Source organism: Euphorbia lathyris, chromosome 3 (assembly GCF_963576675.1).
Source record: "Euphorbia lathyris chromosome 3, ddEupLath1.1, whole genome shotgun sequence".
NCBI lineage: Eukaryota > Viridiplantae > Streptophyta > Magnoliopsida > Malpighiales > Euphorbiaceae > Euphorbia > Euphorbia lathyris.
In genome coordinates, this window is record NC_088912.1 from 36006790 (window position 1) to 36020534 (window position 13745).

The following is a 13745-nucleotide window of genomic DNA, read 5'->3' on the forward strand; positions in this document are numbered from 1 at the left end:
CACGACAGTTCCAGCTGACGCCTATCATTGTGGGCGGCGGGAATCCAAATTATAATTTAATATAGTTAAAATTATAAAAGGATGAAACACTCGTAAAAAATTTAAGTCATTCTTGACGTACGCTAATCTCAAGTCTCAAGTGCAAATCGCTCAAAGCAAATGGAGAATTTGAAATGGGAAGCCAAGCCACGGCAATCGGGCTAAAAATGTCTGATTAAACGATTAATAGCTTAGAGACGGATAGTTGTCGTTTGTTTGTCTTTGTCGTTTTGGATATTGGAAGCAAGTCAAGCAACGGAGTACCTGTCGTTTGATATTGTTGTTCAAAACGCTGCGTTTTCTGAGTCGGACATATTACTTACACACCTGCTTTGCTTGGACGTTTTTAGGGTTTGTAATTGGCGGGAAGATCAAGCAAACAGATAGAGAGAGAGATAGAGAAGCAGAATGGCTAACAAGCTGATAAGTGAAATGGGACTGCCCAAACCAGTAGCAAACCTATTTGCAGCTCGTAACCTTAAAACTTCTAAGGTACATTCATCCTCTCCAATTTCTTCTTCAATTTCCTTTCTATTGAATTGTTCGTTTACAGGATGCATTGTCGTTAACCGAATTCGAGTTGATGGAGCTTCTAGATATGGGCTTAGCTGATGTAGTTTCTGCGGTCTCTCACATTAGCGCAATTGTTTCACCTCCTTATCAAACTGTGAGAGTTTTGATGAATTATGACTTTTTTTTTTCATTTTAAATTGCAATTATGAGTCTGCTCGTCTGGTTATTTTAGGCTCTGTATTTGATGGAGCAACGGCTTCAAAAAGAGCAATTTGGTGGCCATCTCCCCACTCGTCTTAGAGGATTGGACAATGCTTTGTTCGGTGGAATACCATTTGGTGTTCTGACCGAAATAGTTGGTCCACCTGGAATCGGTAAAACTCAAGTATGGTTCTTCACTGATTCACTCTTTTTTAGTTTAATTTCCTTGTAATTTGCAGGTAAAAATGGTTATAGTTTCATTGTGTATGTCTAGGTGGTGCTTGATGGTCAGCTTTAATGTTATTACCATTGTGATAAATATTGTAGCTTCTTTCCAGTCTAGTTCAATATACAATATCTTATAATATGAAATGTGGAACTTTGAAAGTGTTTTTTGTTCTTTTGTCATAATTGTACATGTCGTGAAGAGAAAAGGCAGGCTTTGACACCCCCTCCCAACAATATAAAAAATAATACAAAAAACAGATGCTGCTTTGCTTATTCATCTATCAGATTCATCAGTTTTAAGATATTCTGATTGAATTCCATGTAACTTTGCAAATTAGAACATGTTCTATTCATTATTAATCGCAATTTCTGTTACAACTCGCATTCTGTTTGCCATGAGTATATCTGTAATGGTCATTAGTCAGGAAGTTTAAAGTATTTGAAACCCTTTTTATTTGACATTTGATGGTAAGTTGAATCAATTTTAGTTTCACTGCTTTTATTGACTTTGTCTAATTCCTGCAATAACAAGTTTGCAGAGGACTGGTATTGAGTTATAGACTTGCAGCTGTATTTACAGGAAATTAAAGAATGAAAACATTGTAATGTTTCGACATTTTTGGGAAACAATATTACATAATTAGAGATGATGATAATGGTCCTGATCAACAGATTGTAGTTCTTTTTCTATTCTGATTGTTTCAACTTTTCTTGCTTCAGTGTAGTGTTACTGTGTTCGGAATATTTGCTTCACTTGTATTTATTTTCTATCAATATTTGTCCCAACATTAAAAAGAAAAGAGAAAGAGGGGGAAGTCGTTGCTGCTTAATTGGACATTCTTTGTGTATTCAATTTCCTTTAGGTTACCTCAAATGTTTTAGGACGAATTTACATTGATATTTTGTTTCAATTGTAGTTTTGTCTGAAGATGTCCTTGTTGGCTTCACTCCCTGCAAGTTATGGAGGTTTGGATAGCCATGTAATATATATTGATGTAGAATCCAAATTTAGTTCAAGAAGGTACTTGAAGCTTACTGTACCTATATTGCAATACCTGTGGTTCGTGATATTATTTTTCTTATATACTTCCCAAGCATTGAAGACTGTTTGAATTGTGAAATTTGCGCCGGTAGGATAATAGAAATTGGTGCAAGTAGTTTCCCAGAAATATTTCACATGAAAGGATTGGCACAGGAGGTGAGAAATCCTTCGAAAATCACTCCCTTTCTATTTGTAGAGTCAAATTTGAGTTTAAAAGGGCTGTGTTATATTTATGTTGCAGATGGCTGGTAGAATCCTTGTTTTGCAGCCTGCATCACTTTCTGAATTCACTGAGAGGTGCGAATTAAAGAAATCTTTTACTTCACTTGCAAAAAAGGGAAAATGTACTCTGCTAACTAATGATTATAATGTAGGACTCGACTAATTAGATGAAAAGTTCATAATAGTGGTCCAGCAGTTCTAAATATATTACAGAATGTTGAGATTTATAAATGCTGGCCAATAGTCAAATAAACACAAATACATGCAAACCTTACTTGTGTTGCCAATGATTTGCTGAAACATGTTGGACTCTAAGATTGGCTCGACAATATCACTGTTGTTATTGTAAGCTAAGTAATGGATATTGATGATCTCAGAGTCTTATAAAGCCAATCAATAAATGCCAGGGGGTTGGCTGGAAAGTTTGGATATATTGAATAATCCAGTAACATATAATTGTTCTGATTATCCTCTTAACAAATCATAAATAATCATTGATGGGATTATGTGCTATGCTATCCATTTAATGAACATGAACATTAGAAGGAAAGCAATACCTGATCATTAAGTGCTCAAGAACATTATGTCTTGTACATGCTACAAATTTGTACTGATGTGTCTAATTGGCAACTGTGTATAGAGAGTTGTCTGTATTTATATTTATCATGCATTTCATGATTTGTTACTCTTTTTATTATTATTATTATTATATAAAAGTATGTAGCTCTTGGTAATGATATCTTCCGTTAAAAATTTAAAAATATTGCCATCAATCATGTCTGCACAACTCTTTTCATCATTGATCTTACATGTACTTGAATATATATTTTCTCTTCAATCTGTCAATCGCTTTTTCTGTTAAGTTAATAATAAATCCCTTCAATTCATCTTTTGTCTTCATTTCCAACAGGCAATCTTGTGGAATTCTTAATGAATGCCATTAATGGTGGGTCTATTGTGAACCTCCCTATTATGTTAAAACTTAATTGAGCCCGAACGACATCGTTCTGGTTGCTTAGAATTGATTCAGTAGTAGTGTAGCAGCAAACCTTTCAAATTGACTTGGTCTTCTCATTTGCTAAGCGAGTCTTGATGCTAAAACTCACATGACTTTGCAATTTTAACTATTTATCACATATGGAGACAAACTCTAGAATCTAGAGGCTTTAAGTTGAGTCGAAGTAAGACAGAATATTTGGAGTGTAAGTTTAGCGGCCGTAGGAGTAGGGAGGCAGGGACAATCACCCTAGATGGGAGAGTTGTTCAGCCCTCGGATTGCTTCCGGTATTTAGGATCTATTATCCAAACGGATGGAGAAGTAGATGGAGATGTTGCTCATAGGATTAAAGCTGGTTGGTCGAAGTGGAAGAGTGCTACGGGTTTCCTTTGTGATCCCGGCATGCCTAATAGATTGAAGGGAAAATTCTACCGGACGGCAATTAGACCAGCATTGTTATATGGTACGGAGTGTTGGGCAGTGAAACACTGCCACATCCATAAGATGTCGGTGGCGGAGATGCGTATGTTGAGATGGATGTGTGGTCATACGAGAAAGGACCGGGTGCGTAATGAAATAATTAGGACAAAAGTAGGGGTCACATCTATTGAGAATAAAATGAGAGAAAACCGACTAAGGTGGTTTGGCCATGTGAGACGTAGAGCGCTTGATGCGCCGGTTAGGAGAACCGAAGAGTGGCAAAGGGATGTAGTGGTGAGGGGTAGGGGAAGACCTAAGCAAACTTGGAGGAGGGTGATCGAGAGTGATATGAGTTTACTGGGAATTGAGGAAAATATGGTAGTGGATAGGACGGAGTGGAGGGAGCGAATCTGTGTCGCTGACACGATTTGATTTTCACGGTTTTATATGATGGTTCATGTTAGCCGACCCCGAATCATTTCGGGACTAAGGCTTTGTTGTTGTTGTTTCCATTTTTCCGTTTTTCCTACTCCTACAGGTTGAGATTGTATTAAACAGTTGTACAGTGCAAAGTTGAATGTTTGTCACATTTTGTATTATATGTATTGTTTTGACTACTTTATGTACCTATAGGAACGGTCATTGACCCTTGCCGTTAGTCTATATTGCTTGTATTTCATTTTACTATTGGTATATTTGTTGACTTTCAGCTTTTCCCAGTGAATTATAAGAATCGTTCTGTTACCAGTTTGCAACAAATCAAAGTTTTGCTCCTCCAACAACAAGTGAAGTTGCTAGTTATTGATAGCATGGCTGCTCTAGTTTCTGGGTAAGTATAGACTTAGTCTTTCAAGATGCCAACCTCTCTTCTCAAATGTACTCAAACAAAGTTGTAATCTCTTCTAGACAAGTACTGTCTATGAGTGGCATGTATACACTAGCAAGTACAATGTTAAACAGGATTTGGTGATTTAAGAGCTATGATCCTAGTTCTGGAAGCTATCATACAACAATAACGACCAAGCCTTAAAGTCCAACTTCTGAAAGATCCAATCCATGGGCATACACTGTATCCAATTGAAGAACTGTGAATACTCCCTTGAATAAGATCCTACCTATAACTGAATTATGGAAGTTGACAAAAAAAAAAAAGTCTGGCAATAGTCATAGTTTTTCATGGTCATAACTTTGCCATTCTGAAATTTAGTTAAACACATGACCAAATCCCTTTATTTCACGAGCATCGTGATATCCTTTTGGCTTTAACACAAAATGGAAAATGAGAATGAATTCTCTCTGTTCACATGCATTTTCCCTGAAATAATGATCAGAAAGACTTGGAAGGAGAATACTATGTTAAGCTATAGATACACTCTCTTTCATGTGTGTGCAGTGATGCATCCAAGAAGCTAACTGTGCTAATAAGATTCCTGCCGAATTTAGACATTTTGTTCAGAAGGAGGGATGTCAGATATTTTCTACCTTCCAACTAAAGTTTTACCAAAAAAGACCTTTTGTTTTTCTGGATGCATATGTAGTGCTCAATTGACCTATAACTTGTTCTATTTCACTCATCATGTCACAACTAAACAAGGGCTACCACATCTTGTTCAGGGAACAGGATCAGCAGGATACCAAACTGCATTCATTGGGATGGCATATTTCTTTTATCAAGTGAGAAGTTTATCCACTTAATAGGGTTTACATAGATTACTCAATGCTCTAGGTGTCATATGGTTTTCTTTGAAACAAGTCTAGGTCACTTGCTGAATTTTCACGAATTCCTGTTGTGGTGACAAACCAAGTGAGATCTCAATGCCATGAACCTCGCCAATATTCTTTCCAAGGTATTTGGACATGTGGTATTTGTGAAAGCTTCCACCTAATATTGTAGCATCTTATAGTTATTCTTGAGTGCAGCGCACAAAAATATTGAGACTTATGACGGAAGCGAAAAATATGACACTCATCTTGTTGCCGCTTTGGGAATTAACTGGGCACATGCTGTGACCATCCGTCTTGTGCTAGAAGCTAAATCAGGTATGTTTTTATAACACTTGTGACAGATTTTTCTATTCTTAAATTTCTATGGAGGAGAAACGAATGGAAGCTAGGGTAACTAAATAGTCTTATAAGGAGAATGGCTAAGGTTACCTAGCTTTAATACCATGTTGGAGGTAATCAAGATATTGAAAAAGAATTACTTTTACATATCTCAAATAATATGTACAACATATTTAGACTATTCTATGGAGGGACTGTACAAAAGAATCCTATTTATGGATAAACGTAAATACAACTATTACTCCTAAAATTTCTCCTAAACAGCTGCAAAAAATATAAAAGTTTCCATTTCAGAGGTTATGATATTTTTTGAAGAAAATAATTGTTAGTGTTTAGACCGCAAACTGAACTCTAATACGAAAGGAATTGGACAAAAGGAGGGGATGTTTTGCTTTCAATTCATTTACTTATTATGGAGGGCACGTTTGGGGAGAGGGGTGGGTTGAGGATTGCACAATTCTTTTTTAATACTGATTAATTGGTAAAACTCTGAATATGGCTACCAATGAAATATGAGGTTAGTTACCCATTTATTATTGCATATGAAGATCTAACGAATGTCTGATTTCAGGACAAAGGTATATTAAGGTGGCAAAATCTCCAATGTCAGCACCTATGGCTTTTGCTTTTATTATAACATCATCAGGTATTATGCTGCTGGATGATGATGGAATGGAACTTGGAGGGCAAGATATAAGCACAATTCATTATCAAGGTTTGTCATTGGGACTTGAATATGTGAAACTACCTTAAGTAGATAATAAGAAAAAACAATGTTGTAAATCACTTAGCTGAATGGAAAGAAGAATTCACATCACCAATTGCTAGATAATAATCTGTTAATTTGACAAGGTGATGATGGTCTAGCAGTATGCAATCATGTGATTATATTTCATTGTAAAATTGATCCTGATTTCTGATAACCCATGATTGGGAAGGGATAAATATTGGGCCAATTGCCACATGGGCCCAAAATCTGGAAAGTATAGTCCAGGAAGGGAACTGCTGACAATTAGTTATTCTGACAATTTTTTCCGGACAGTGCAGGTGTCAGGTTATGGAGTAGCTGTATCAGGGTAGAGGGCATGCTTTTCATTTCATGATGCGTCTATATTAGCTTGGGCTAGGAGATTGTCTTGTCCTGGATTGGGAAACCTATATCTTTCTCTTTTTGTATTGACTGTTTTAGGTGGAGTTCTCCTAGCTAGGGCTGTGTTCCCTTGTTTATTTTATCTATCTAATATATTACTTTTGAGTTTTGTTTCACATTTGAGTCTGTCATTGGTCTGTCTAGTTGTCCTTCATTTGCTCATAATCTTCAACAATCTAGCCTGTTGCAGTATTTGCTTTCTTTCTTTGTTTTTCTTATAAATGTAGACAGATGTAAGCATTTAACATTTGGAGGACTAAAATGCAGGTTGTAGTGACATTATTAATTTTGATGGGGGAAAGGATGCAGCATTCGAACAGAATGGAGGTGATTAGTTTTCTAGAAGTTCCTTTCTTGTTTAAACGAATTGTTGAAGAGAGATTAATAATTTGAATTTACAGCATGCTTTACCTGATTACCGTTATGAAGGACTGATGAGCAAAATAATAATGTACTAGACCGGAGTTTCTGGTTGGAAGTTTGACTATTTTGTCTTCTATGCTAGCATCTATTTTATCTGAGCAGGAATGGATCATATGGAATTTCTAGATTGATGGTTTTAGTTCTGAAGTTTGATTCATTGGGTTTTTTTGGGCAATAGCAACTCTGAATAAGACATACTTAAGTACTTGAATCACACTCCGGATTTCTATGCGTGAGTCTGCTGAACAAAATGAAAATGAATTAGTTCTTAGTATGCCATCTGCAGCAGTTGAAGCCTTGACGAGGATTGGAGCAAACCTTCTAGTCAGTCTGGCCTTGAAAACCTGTGTTTGCTGTTACTTAAATAAAAACAGTAAATATCATATGAAGTGTCATAGCCCACAAATTTCTGATACTAGTTATCCATAATAGCAAGGAAAAGAATAGAAAAGCCAATGTTCAATTCAATTCCTAAGATTCAAGTTTTAAGAATAGATATTTATTGCAAAATTTTAAAGGTTAGGAAACTTATTCCATATCCCTTGTTCCGACTTCTGCTTAGGCACTGGGTTCCAGTGGGTGATGGCCTTTATTTTAACAATTTTGCTAATTATGAGCTAATTTAAACTATGTATGGATGCGGTATTGATGTTTTGAATTTCGATTTAAATCATCTTATGGAATAAGCTTATTTGCAATATTTTTCCCTTTTATTTAATCACTTGTCCTTTTTCTTTCCATGACAGAACATTAGGTCGTGAGAAGTCTGAAATTCGTTTGAAGTTGGAAAAACGGGCATAGAGAAGAAGCAAGATATGGTCAGCACTTGTGTAATTCAGTGTGCTGTTTCTGAAAGTGAGGTCAGAATATCTGGATTATGCATGATCAAGAAGGTTTTAGATCCCAAATTAGGCATTTCTTTTCTCTGTGAAATTATGGCATATTATGCCGCTGTATATCTTATAAGAAATTGTATATAAAGTCCCATTGAAAATGCAGAATTGAATGGCCTTGCATAGTGTTTCAAGAGAAACGTGAAATTAGAATGTGGACCGGATTTTGTATCATGTCATTGTTCTAAACTCTATTAATGCTGCTAGTAAAGAAATTGTTTTGCGCACTTGATTTGGTGAAGCCTATTCTTATGTTCAGTGCAATTACTTTAATCATAAACGTACAATGTTCAGGCACTTTTATCGAGTCACATTTAGCTTATCTGGTTGTATCAGATTATATAAAGAAAAATGGACCCTAAGTATTTTTCTCATTCTTCTACTTGAATGGAAGAGGAACAATGTATTGATTGCAATGGTGTTATTTTACACTAATCATAGCATGAAATGTAAACAAGAAGTGTCGGCACATCTTTTGGTGTTGAGTACATATTGGAGGACATGCTTATCACGTTTGTTGCAAAAGCAGCTAGTTTGAGCGATTGGAATAGAAAAGGTCTTGTGATGGGGCATCATGCAAAGTGAGAAGCAATTGGATGCTGCTACTTTTGATTAGATAAGTGCTGAAACTATGTATATCCCTTTCTTTTTTATTGTATGTCAATGATGATTATAACAAGGGGAATAATTGCTTATGAAACTAAGACTTCTTTTTATTCTATGCTGGCAGGTAAAAGCAAGATCAGCCACTCCTCATTCACTTACAAAAGGCAAAAGATATCAGAACAACTTTTTGTTCCCTTGACAGGTAGTAGAAGCTAGGATTCTTCTTGGTCCAGGCCTAAGAAAAAAAAAAAGCATTAACACATCATGAACTTGGATCAAAAACCCAATTGTCCCCTTACACCTGGAAGATGTTTCACTAGATCACTGAATTAAAGTGACTTAGACTTAGTGATCCCTTGAACTTCTTAAGTGACTTAGACTTATTGACCCTTTAAACTTGCTCCAAGTGACCTATTGGCTCTATGAACTTATTTTAAATGATATGCACTTCAATTTGCCTAAATCTTCTCTTACTCTGTCATGTAGCACTTAGTGAGATATCCTCAAAGTTCAAGGAGTCAATCGATTTTTTGGACGAAGTTCAAGGGCTCTAATGTATTAAACCAAAAAAAAAAAAAAGGAATTTCTTGTCTCATTTATTTTTCCTCTAAAAGGTTCAATTAGTGTCTATAACGGTAAGCTCAACTAGTAAGAAAGTAACTCTCGTGATACCTCTTAAATTTGAATCTCAATGCTGTTATTAGAGTCCTCTGTAAGTGGGAGATTTGTAAACTTTATTATAAGCCCTTCTATGGCTCTAGGCTGAAAATACCGCTCCTATTGTTATACTTTTTCCAATTAAGAAATAGGAGTTACAATTAGTCTAAAGCAACCATAAGAATTTGGTTGGTCAATGGATGGTGGTCACAAAAGCACCAGGAAGTTAGGTTTTGAAATAAGATATTGTAGTGTGTTATGGGTGGGTGGAATGAAATTTTGTTCCTTGATTAAATATTCGTTGTGCTTTTTAGTTATTTTATCAGTAGTAGTTGATATTGATATATCCTTGTATGCATGCTAGAAAAAGTAGATATCTTTATACGTTGGTTCGTTGCCACTCCCTTTTTCAATTAAACCCAGTTATAAAATAAGTACTGTTTGTTCCTTTTACTAGGTAGAGATGGGGACATGGTACAACATATGAGATTTCCTTCCTAGATTTGAAGGTAAGAATTCTCCTATTCCTTTCGACATTTAACATGATGTGCTTGGGTCATTATAAAAACCAATACCTTGTTTTTGGGCTTTTCTAAAATTTAGCCCCACAAAACCATCATAAGATTTCAATGTCAGATCCGTTGTCTCTTGATATTTAGTGCTTTTAATTGGGTAAAACAGTCAAGTGTCTAAATTTTTCAATAAGTCCATGTAATTCATTTTGACCTTAGTATAGCTGGACTAACAAACAGATTGGGCATATAGCTTATGTTTCGTTAATTGGCTCGATATGAACTAACGGGCGTTTGGTATTTGATGAGGATAAAGATAGAGGGAAGAATAAAAAATTGGAATAAAGATAAAAATAAGATAGTTGGAAATTATTATTCTATGTTTAGTATGTCGGATAGGGGTAAGGACATAACAATACATTTTACTATATTACTCATATTATAATAACATTAATTTAAGGGATAAGATGAATTTTTCCATAATATTAAAATTACAACTTATCTCGCCCCTCCTTGGTATAAGATTTAAGGGATAAAACTTTTATCATCTCTTATCTTTCTACCCAATCTTTAAAACAAACCTGAAATAAAAGAGTCCTACATTTTTTTTTATCATTGTCATGATCTATTTATATGGATTTTTATTCCTATATAGTTTATATGAATTTTTAGATGTTTATTTTTTATATTTAAATAATTTTTTAATTTTATAAATGAGAGTTAGGATTTTCCATCTAGATCGGCGAAGTGTTCAAGTCAAGGTATCCTAGGATGCGATCAAAGAAAAAAAGACTTTAAAGAAAAGCCTTCTATCCCACAGCTAGTTTAAGAGGGTGGGTTCTTTCCTGCGGCTAGGATCGTAGTATCCTGCGCATGCTTAAGCTTAAGAAAGCCAAAAATCAGCATAGAGAAAGCCTTCCATACTTATAGGGTTATAGATTAAGACGGGAAATAATCTCATTCCTACCGTCTCATTTGCGACCGTAAATCGAATTCTGATGCATTCATTTTCCTTGAGCATTTGCATTATTGTCATTTATCTAGTTTGTTTTGGTGGTCGACAAGAATACGTAGACTGTACTCCATCAAGATTCAAACAAGTTGCTATTAGTTTAATCTTTGTAGGAATCGATGAAAGGAGCTGCTATTAAATTATAATAACATCATTTAGCTCTACAACCTTCTAAAAAGATAAAGAAAAGAAAGTCTAGGAAGAATCTCCCAAAGATATGCTTGTTTTTAAGGTTTCTTTCCTTTTATTTCTTCAAGTTTTGAATTTTGTGTAATTTGTCTATTAAAAACAATAAAAATCGGCCCTTTTTTTTATTTATAATATGTTGTTTGATATGTGAATCATCCAGCCTGACTTTAGGAATACTATAAAAAACACATTAAAAAAAAAAAGAATGTGTCAGTGAATTTGTATAGTTTCCAAGTCCAGATGCATCTAGCATGTTAGATTAAATTAATAGTATATGGATTGTGTTGTGATCCTAATCCAGTGAATTGTCGTTGCCGTTTTGTTTATTAGAATTAATCTATTTTAAGCATCTTAATCTCCTCGAAATTTCTATGATTAAATAGAATACTAAATACTAATGATACGAGATATTTACCCCATTTGTGATTATAATATTAATTAGTGGGTTGGAATCTTGTGGCCACCATTAGCATATATAAATATAGTGTTTGTTTGTTGGTCGATTAATCATATGATCGACGTGTATTAATTGAACCTTGTCGTGATAGTTATTGGAGATCATAAAATCAACTTCCATTAGGCATTTTCAACCCATATTTGTTCCTCTTACAAACTCATTTATATTATATTAATTTAATTAGTGGTATATATATAGGGAGTGTCGACATTAAATTTAGGGTAATTAATTTATTAGTCTCTATATTTTGACAAAACACACTGTTTAGTCCCTGTATTTTCAAAAACACATGATAAAGTCCCTAACCTTTTTCTCGATGAACTGTTTAGTCCCTAATGTTTTTCTCAGTGAACTGTTTCGTCCCTGCCGTTAGACTCTCATGAAAATTTTATTAGTCAATTTGGATTTGTGTTATTCTTTTCCTTTATTTTTCTTTCCTTTAAACTCTAATGCATCTGAAATCAACTTTGAGTGTTCTTCTTCTTGATTTTCTTCTTAATCGTTCAAAATCGTAAGCATTGGGTCTGTTCTTTTTCTTGTTCTCCATACAAACGACTTCTTTTTCTAAATTGGATTTCCTCTTCTAAAGTTTGAGGGTAAATAGTAAAGGATAATTTAGTCATTTCCGAAGTCATAAACGTTAAAAAATCTAACAAACAGATAGAAGGACTAAACAGTTCACTGAGAAAAAAGTTAGGGACCTTACCATGTGTTTTTGAAAATACAGGGACTAAACAGTGTGTTTTGTCAAAATATAGGGACTAATAAATTAATTACCCTTAAATTTAATTAGTTTGGTTACCAGAATTAGAAAAGATTGTGCCATATCTCAAAGGAAAAGAAAGATGGAATTGTTGAAGGATGCATTAAAATCATATATTAATTGAAATTAAAAACTTGTCCATTCAATTTTTTTTTTTTTACAACCAAAGAAGCATGTATTAAGAATCAAGAAGAAGCATATTACAAATAAAATCAGGGGTACAAAAAACCACTCATCCCGATGAAAAGGTAAAATACTACTTCTAGCTAACAAATGAGCAACCGAGTTTGCAGAACGGCAGACAAAACGAATAGAGCAATTAAAAGACTCGTTCAATGAAAAATGACAATCATTGGCTAAGGCGTTAAAAGGAGATGAAACCTCTAACGAACGGGCCATAGACTGAACCACGATCAAAGAATCTGATTCAATGATTACATCCTTCCATCCGCGGTCTTTGATCCAACTAAGAGCTTCACGGACTGATAGCACTTCAATGAACGATGCATCTTCATAATTCTGCAAGGTTCCATTTTTAGCTGCAACAAAACGGCCCAACTCATCCCGAACAATACACCCAAACCCAGCCACATTCTCATCCGCAAATGACGCCCCATCCACATTCAATTTTAGGAAGCCTGTTGGAGGACGCTGCCACACCGTCGGGCTTGGCACAACCGGACTGCCATAAGGAGAAACCGACGCCTGCGCTTTCTTCCAGGCCTGTAGAAAGGAACCGGCTGAATGGTACAGGATCGAGGCTTGTGAATCCTTCCGATTCCACACAACATCATTTCTATAACACCAAATAATCCACCATAAAACCGCTACAAGCTCAACAAGCTCCACCGATTTAGAAAAGATCCAACCCCAATAATAAAAAATGTTATGAAATTGGGTTCCCACATCCCCAATAGGCGAAATAGTCCAAATAGCTCGAGCCATAGTACATCTGAGAAAAATATGATAAGAATCTTCTACCGCCCCATGACAGAGCTCGCATAAATCTGAGATAGGAACTCTTCGGGCTTTCAGTGCGACTTTAGATGGGAAACAGTTAGCAAGAACCCGCCAAAGAAGGTTCTTAACTTTAGGGGGCACTTTAAGATTCCAAACTTTATTCCAAAGTGGAGACTCAATGAACCAATTTGTTCCAAATCCAGACATAAGCTTTCGGTACCCACTTTTAACTGTATAGTTGCCCCGTTAGTCATCCTTCCAAAACCACACATCATGATCAATCCGATTAGATAAGGGGATACGGAGAATAAGATTTGCATCCCGAGGAGCAAAAATGTCCGAAATTAACCCAACATCCCAAGACCGCCGACCTTCCTCCATAAGATCAGCCGCCACT

The 13745-nt window shown here is 35.4% G+C and overlaps 1 protein-coding gene across 3 annotated transcripts; it reads left to right on the forward strand.

Moving 5' to 3' along the window:
• Nucleotides 1–402: 402 nt before the first annotated feature.
• On the forward strand, nt 403–8412 carry LOC136224570 (DNA repair protein RAD51 homolog 2). Of its 3 annotated transcripts, none has more exons than XM_066012929.1 (13): nt 403–531; nt 593–706; nt 785–937; nt 1899–2002; nt 2116–2179; nt 2265–2320; nt 4411–4491; nt 5277–5336; nt 5421–5509; nt 5583–5702; nt 6298–6441; nt 7144–7203; nt 8046–8412. In XM_066012929.1, the coding sequence occupies exons 1-13, from the start codon at nt 448–450 to the stop codon at nt 8051–8053; spliced, it is 1137 nt and encodes a 378-aa protein (XP_065869001.1). In that variant the 5' UTR covers nt 403–447; the 3' UTR covers nt 8054–8412. The 3 variants fall into 3 exon arrangements, with proteins under 3 accessions (XP_065869001.1, XP_065869003.1, XP_065869002.1); XM_066012930.1 differs by having other exon boundaries at nt 409–531; nt 636–706; XM_066012931.1 differs by lacking the exons at nt 1899–2002; nt 2116–2179; nt 2265–2320 and having other exon boundaries at nt 4373–4491.
• Nucleotides 8413–13745: the final 5333 nt, after the last annotated feature.

What these genes read in the sequence shown, in the direction of transcription:
- LOC136224570 (XM_066012929.1), top strand. Translation starts at nt 448, where the DNA reads ATGGCTAACAAGCTGATAAGTGAAATGGGACTGCCCAAACCAGTAGCA. An exon ending in TTTCACCTCCTTATCAAACT is followed by an intron (nt 707 to 784) that starts GTGAGAGTTTTG and finishes TGGTTATTTTAG; the next exon opens with GCTCTGTATTTGATGGAGCA. An exon ending in TGTGCTAGAAGCTAAATCAG is followed by an intron (nt 5,703 to 6,297) that starts GTATGTTTTTAT and finishes GTCTGATTTCAG; the next exon opens with GACAAAGGTATATTAAGGTG.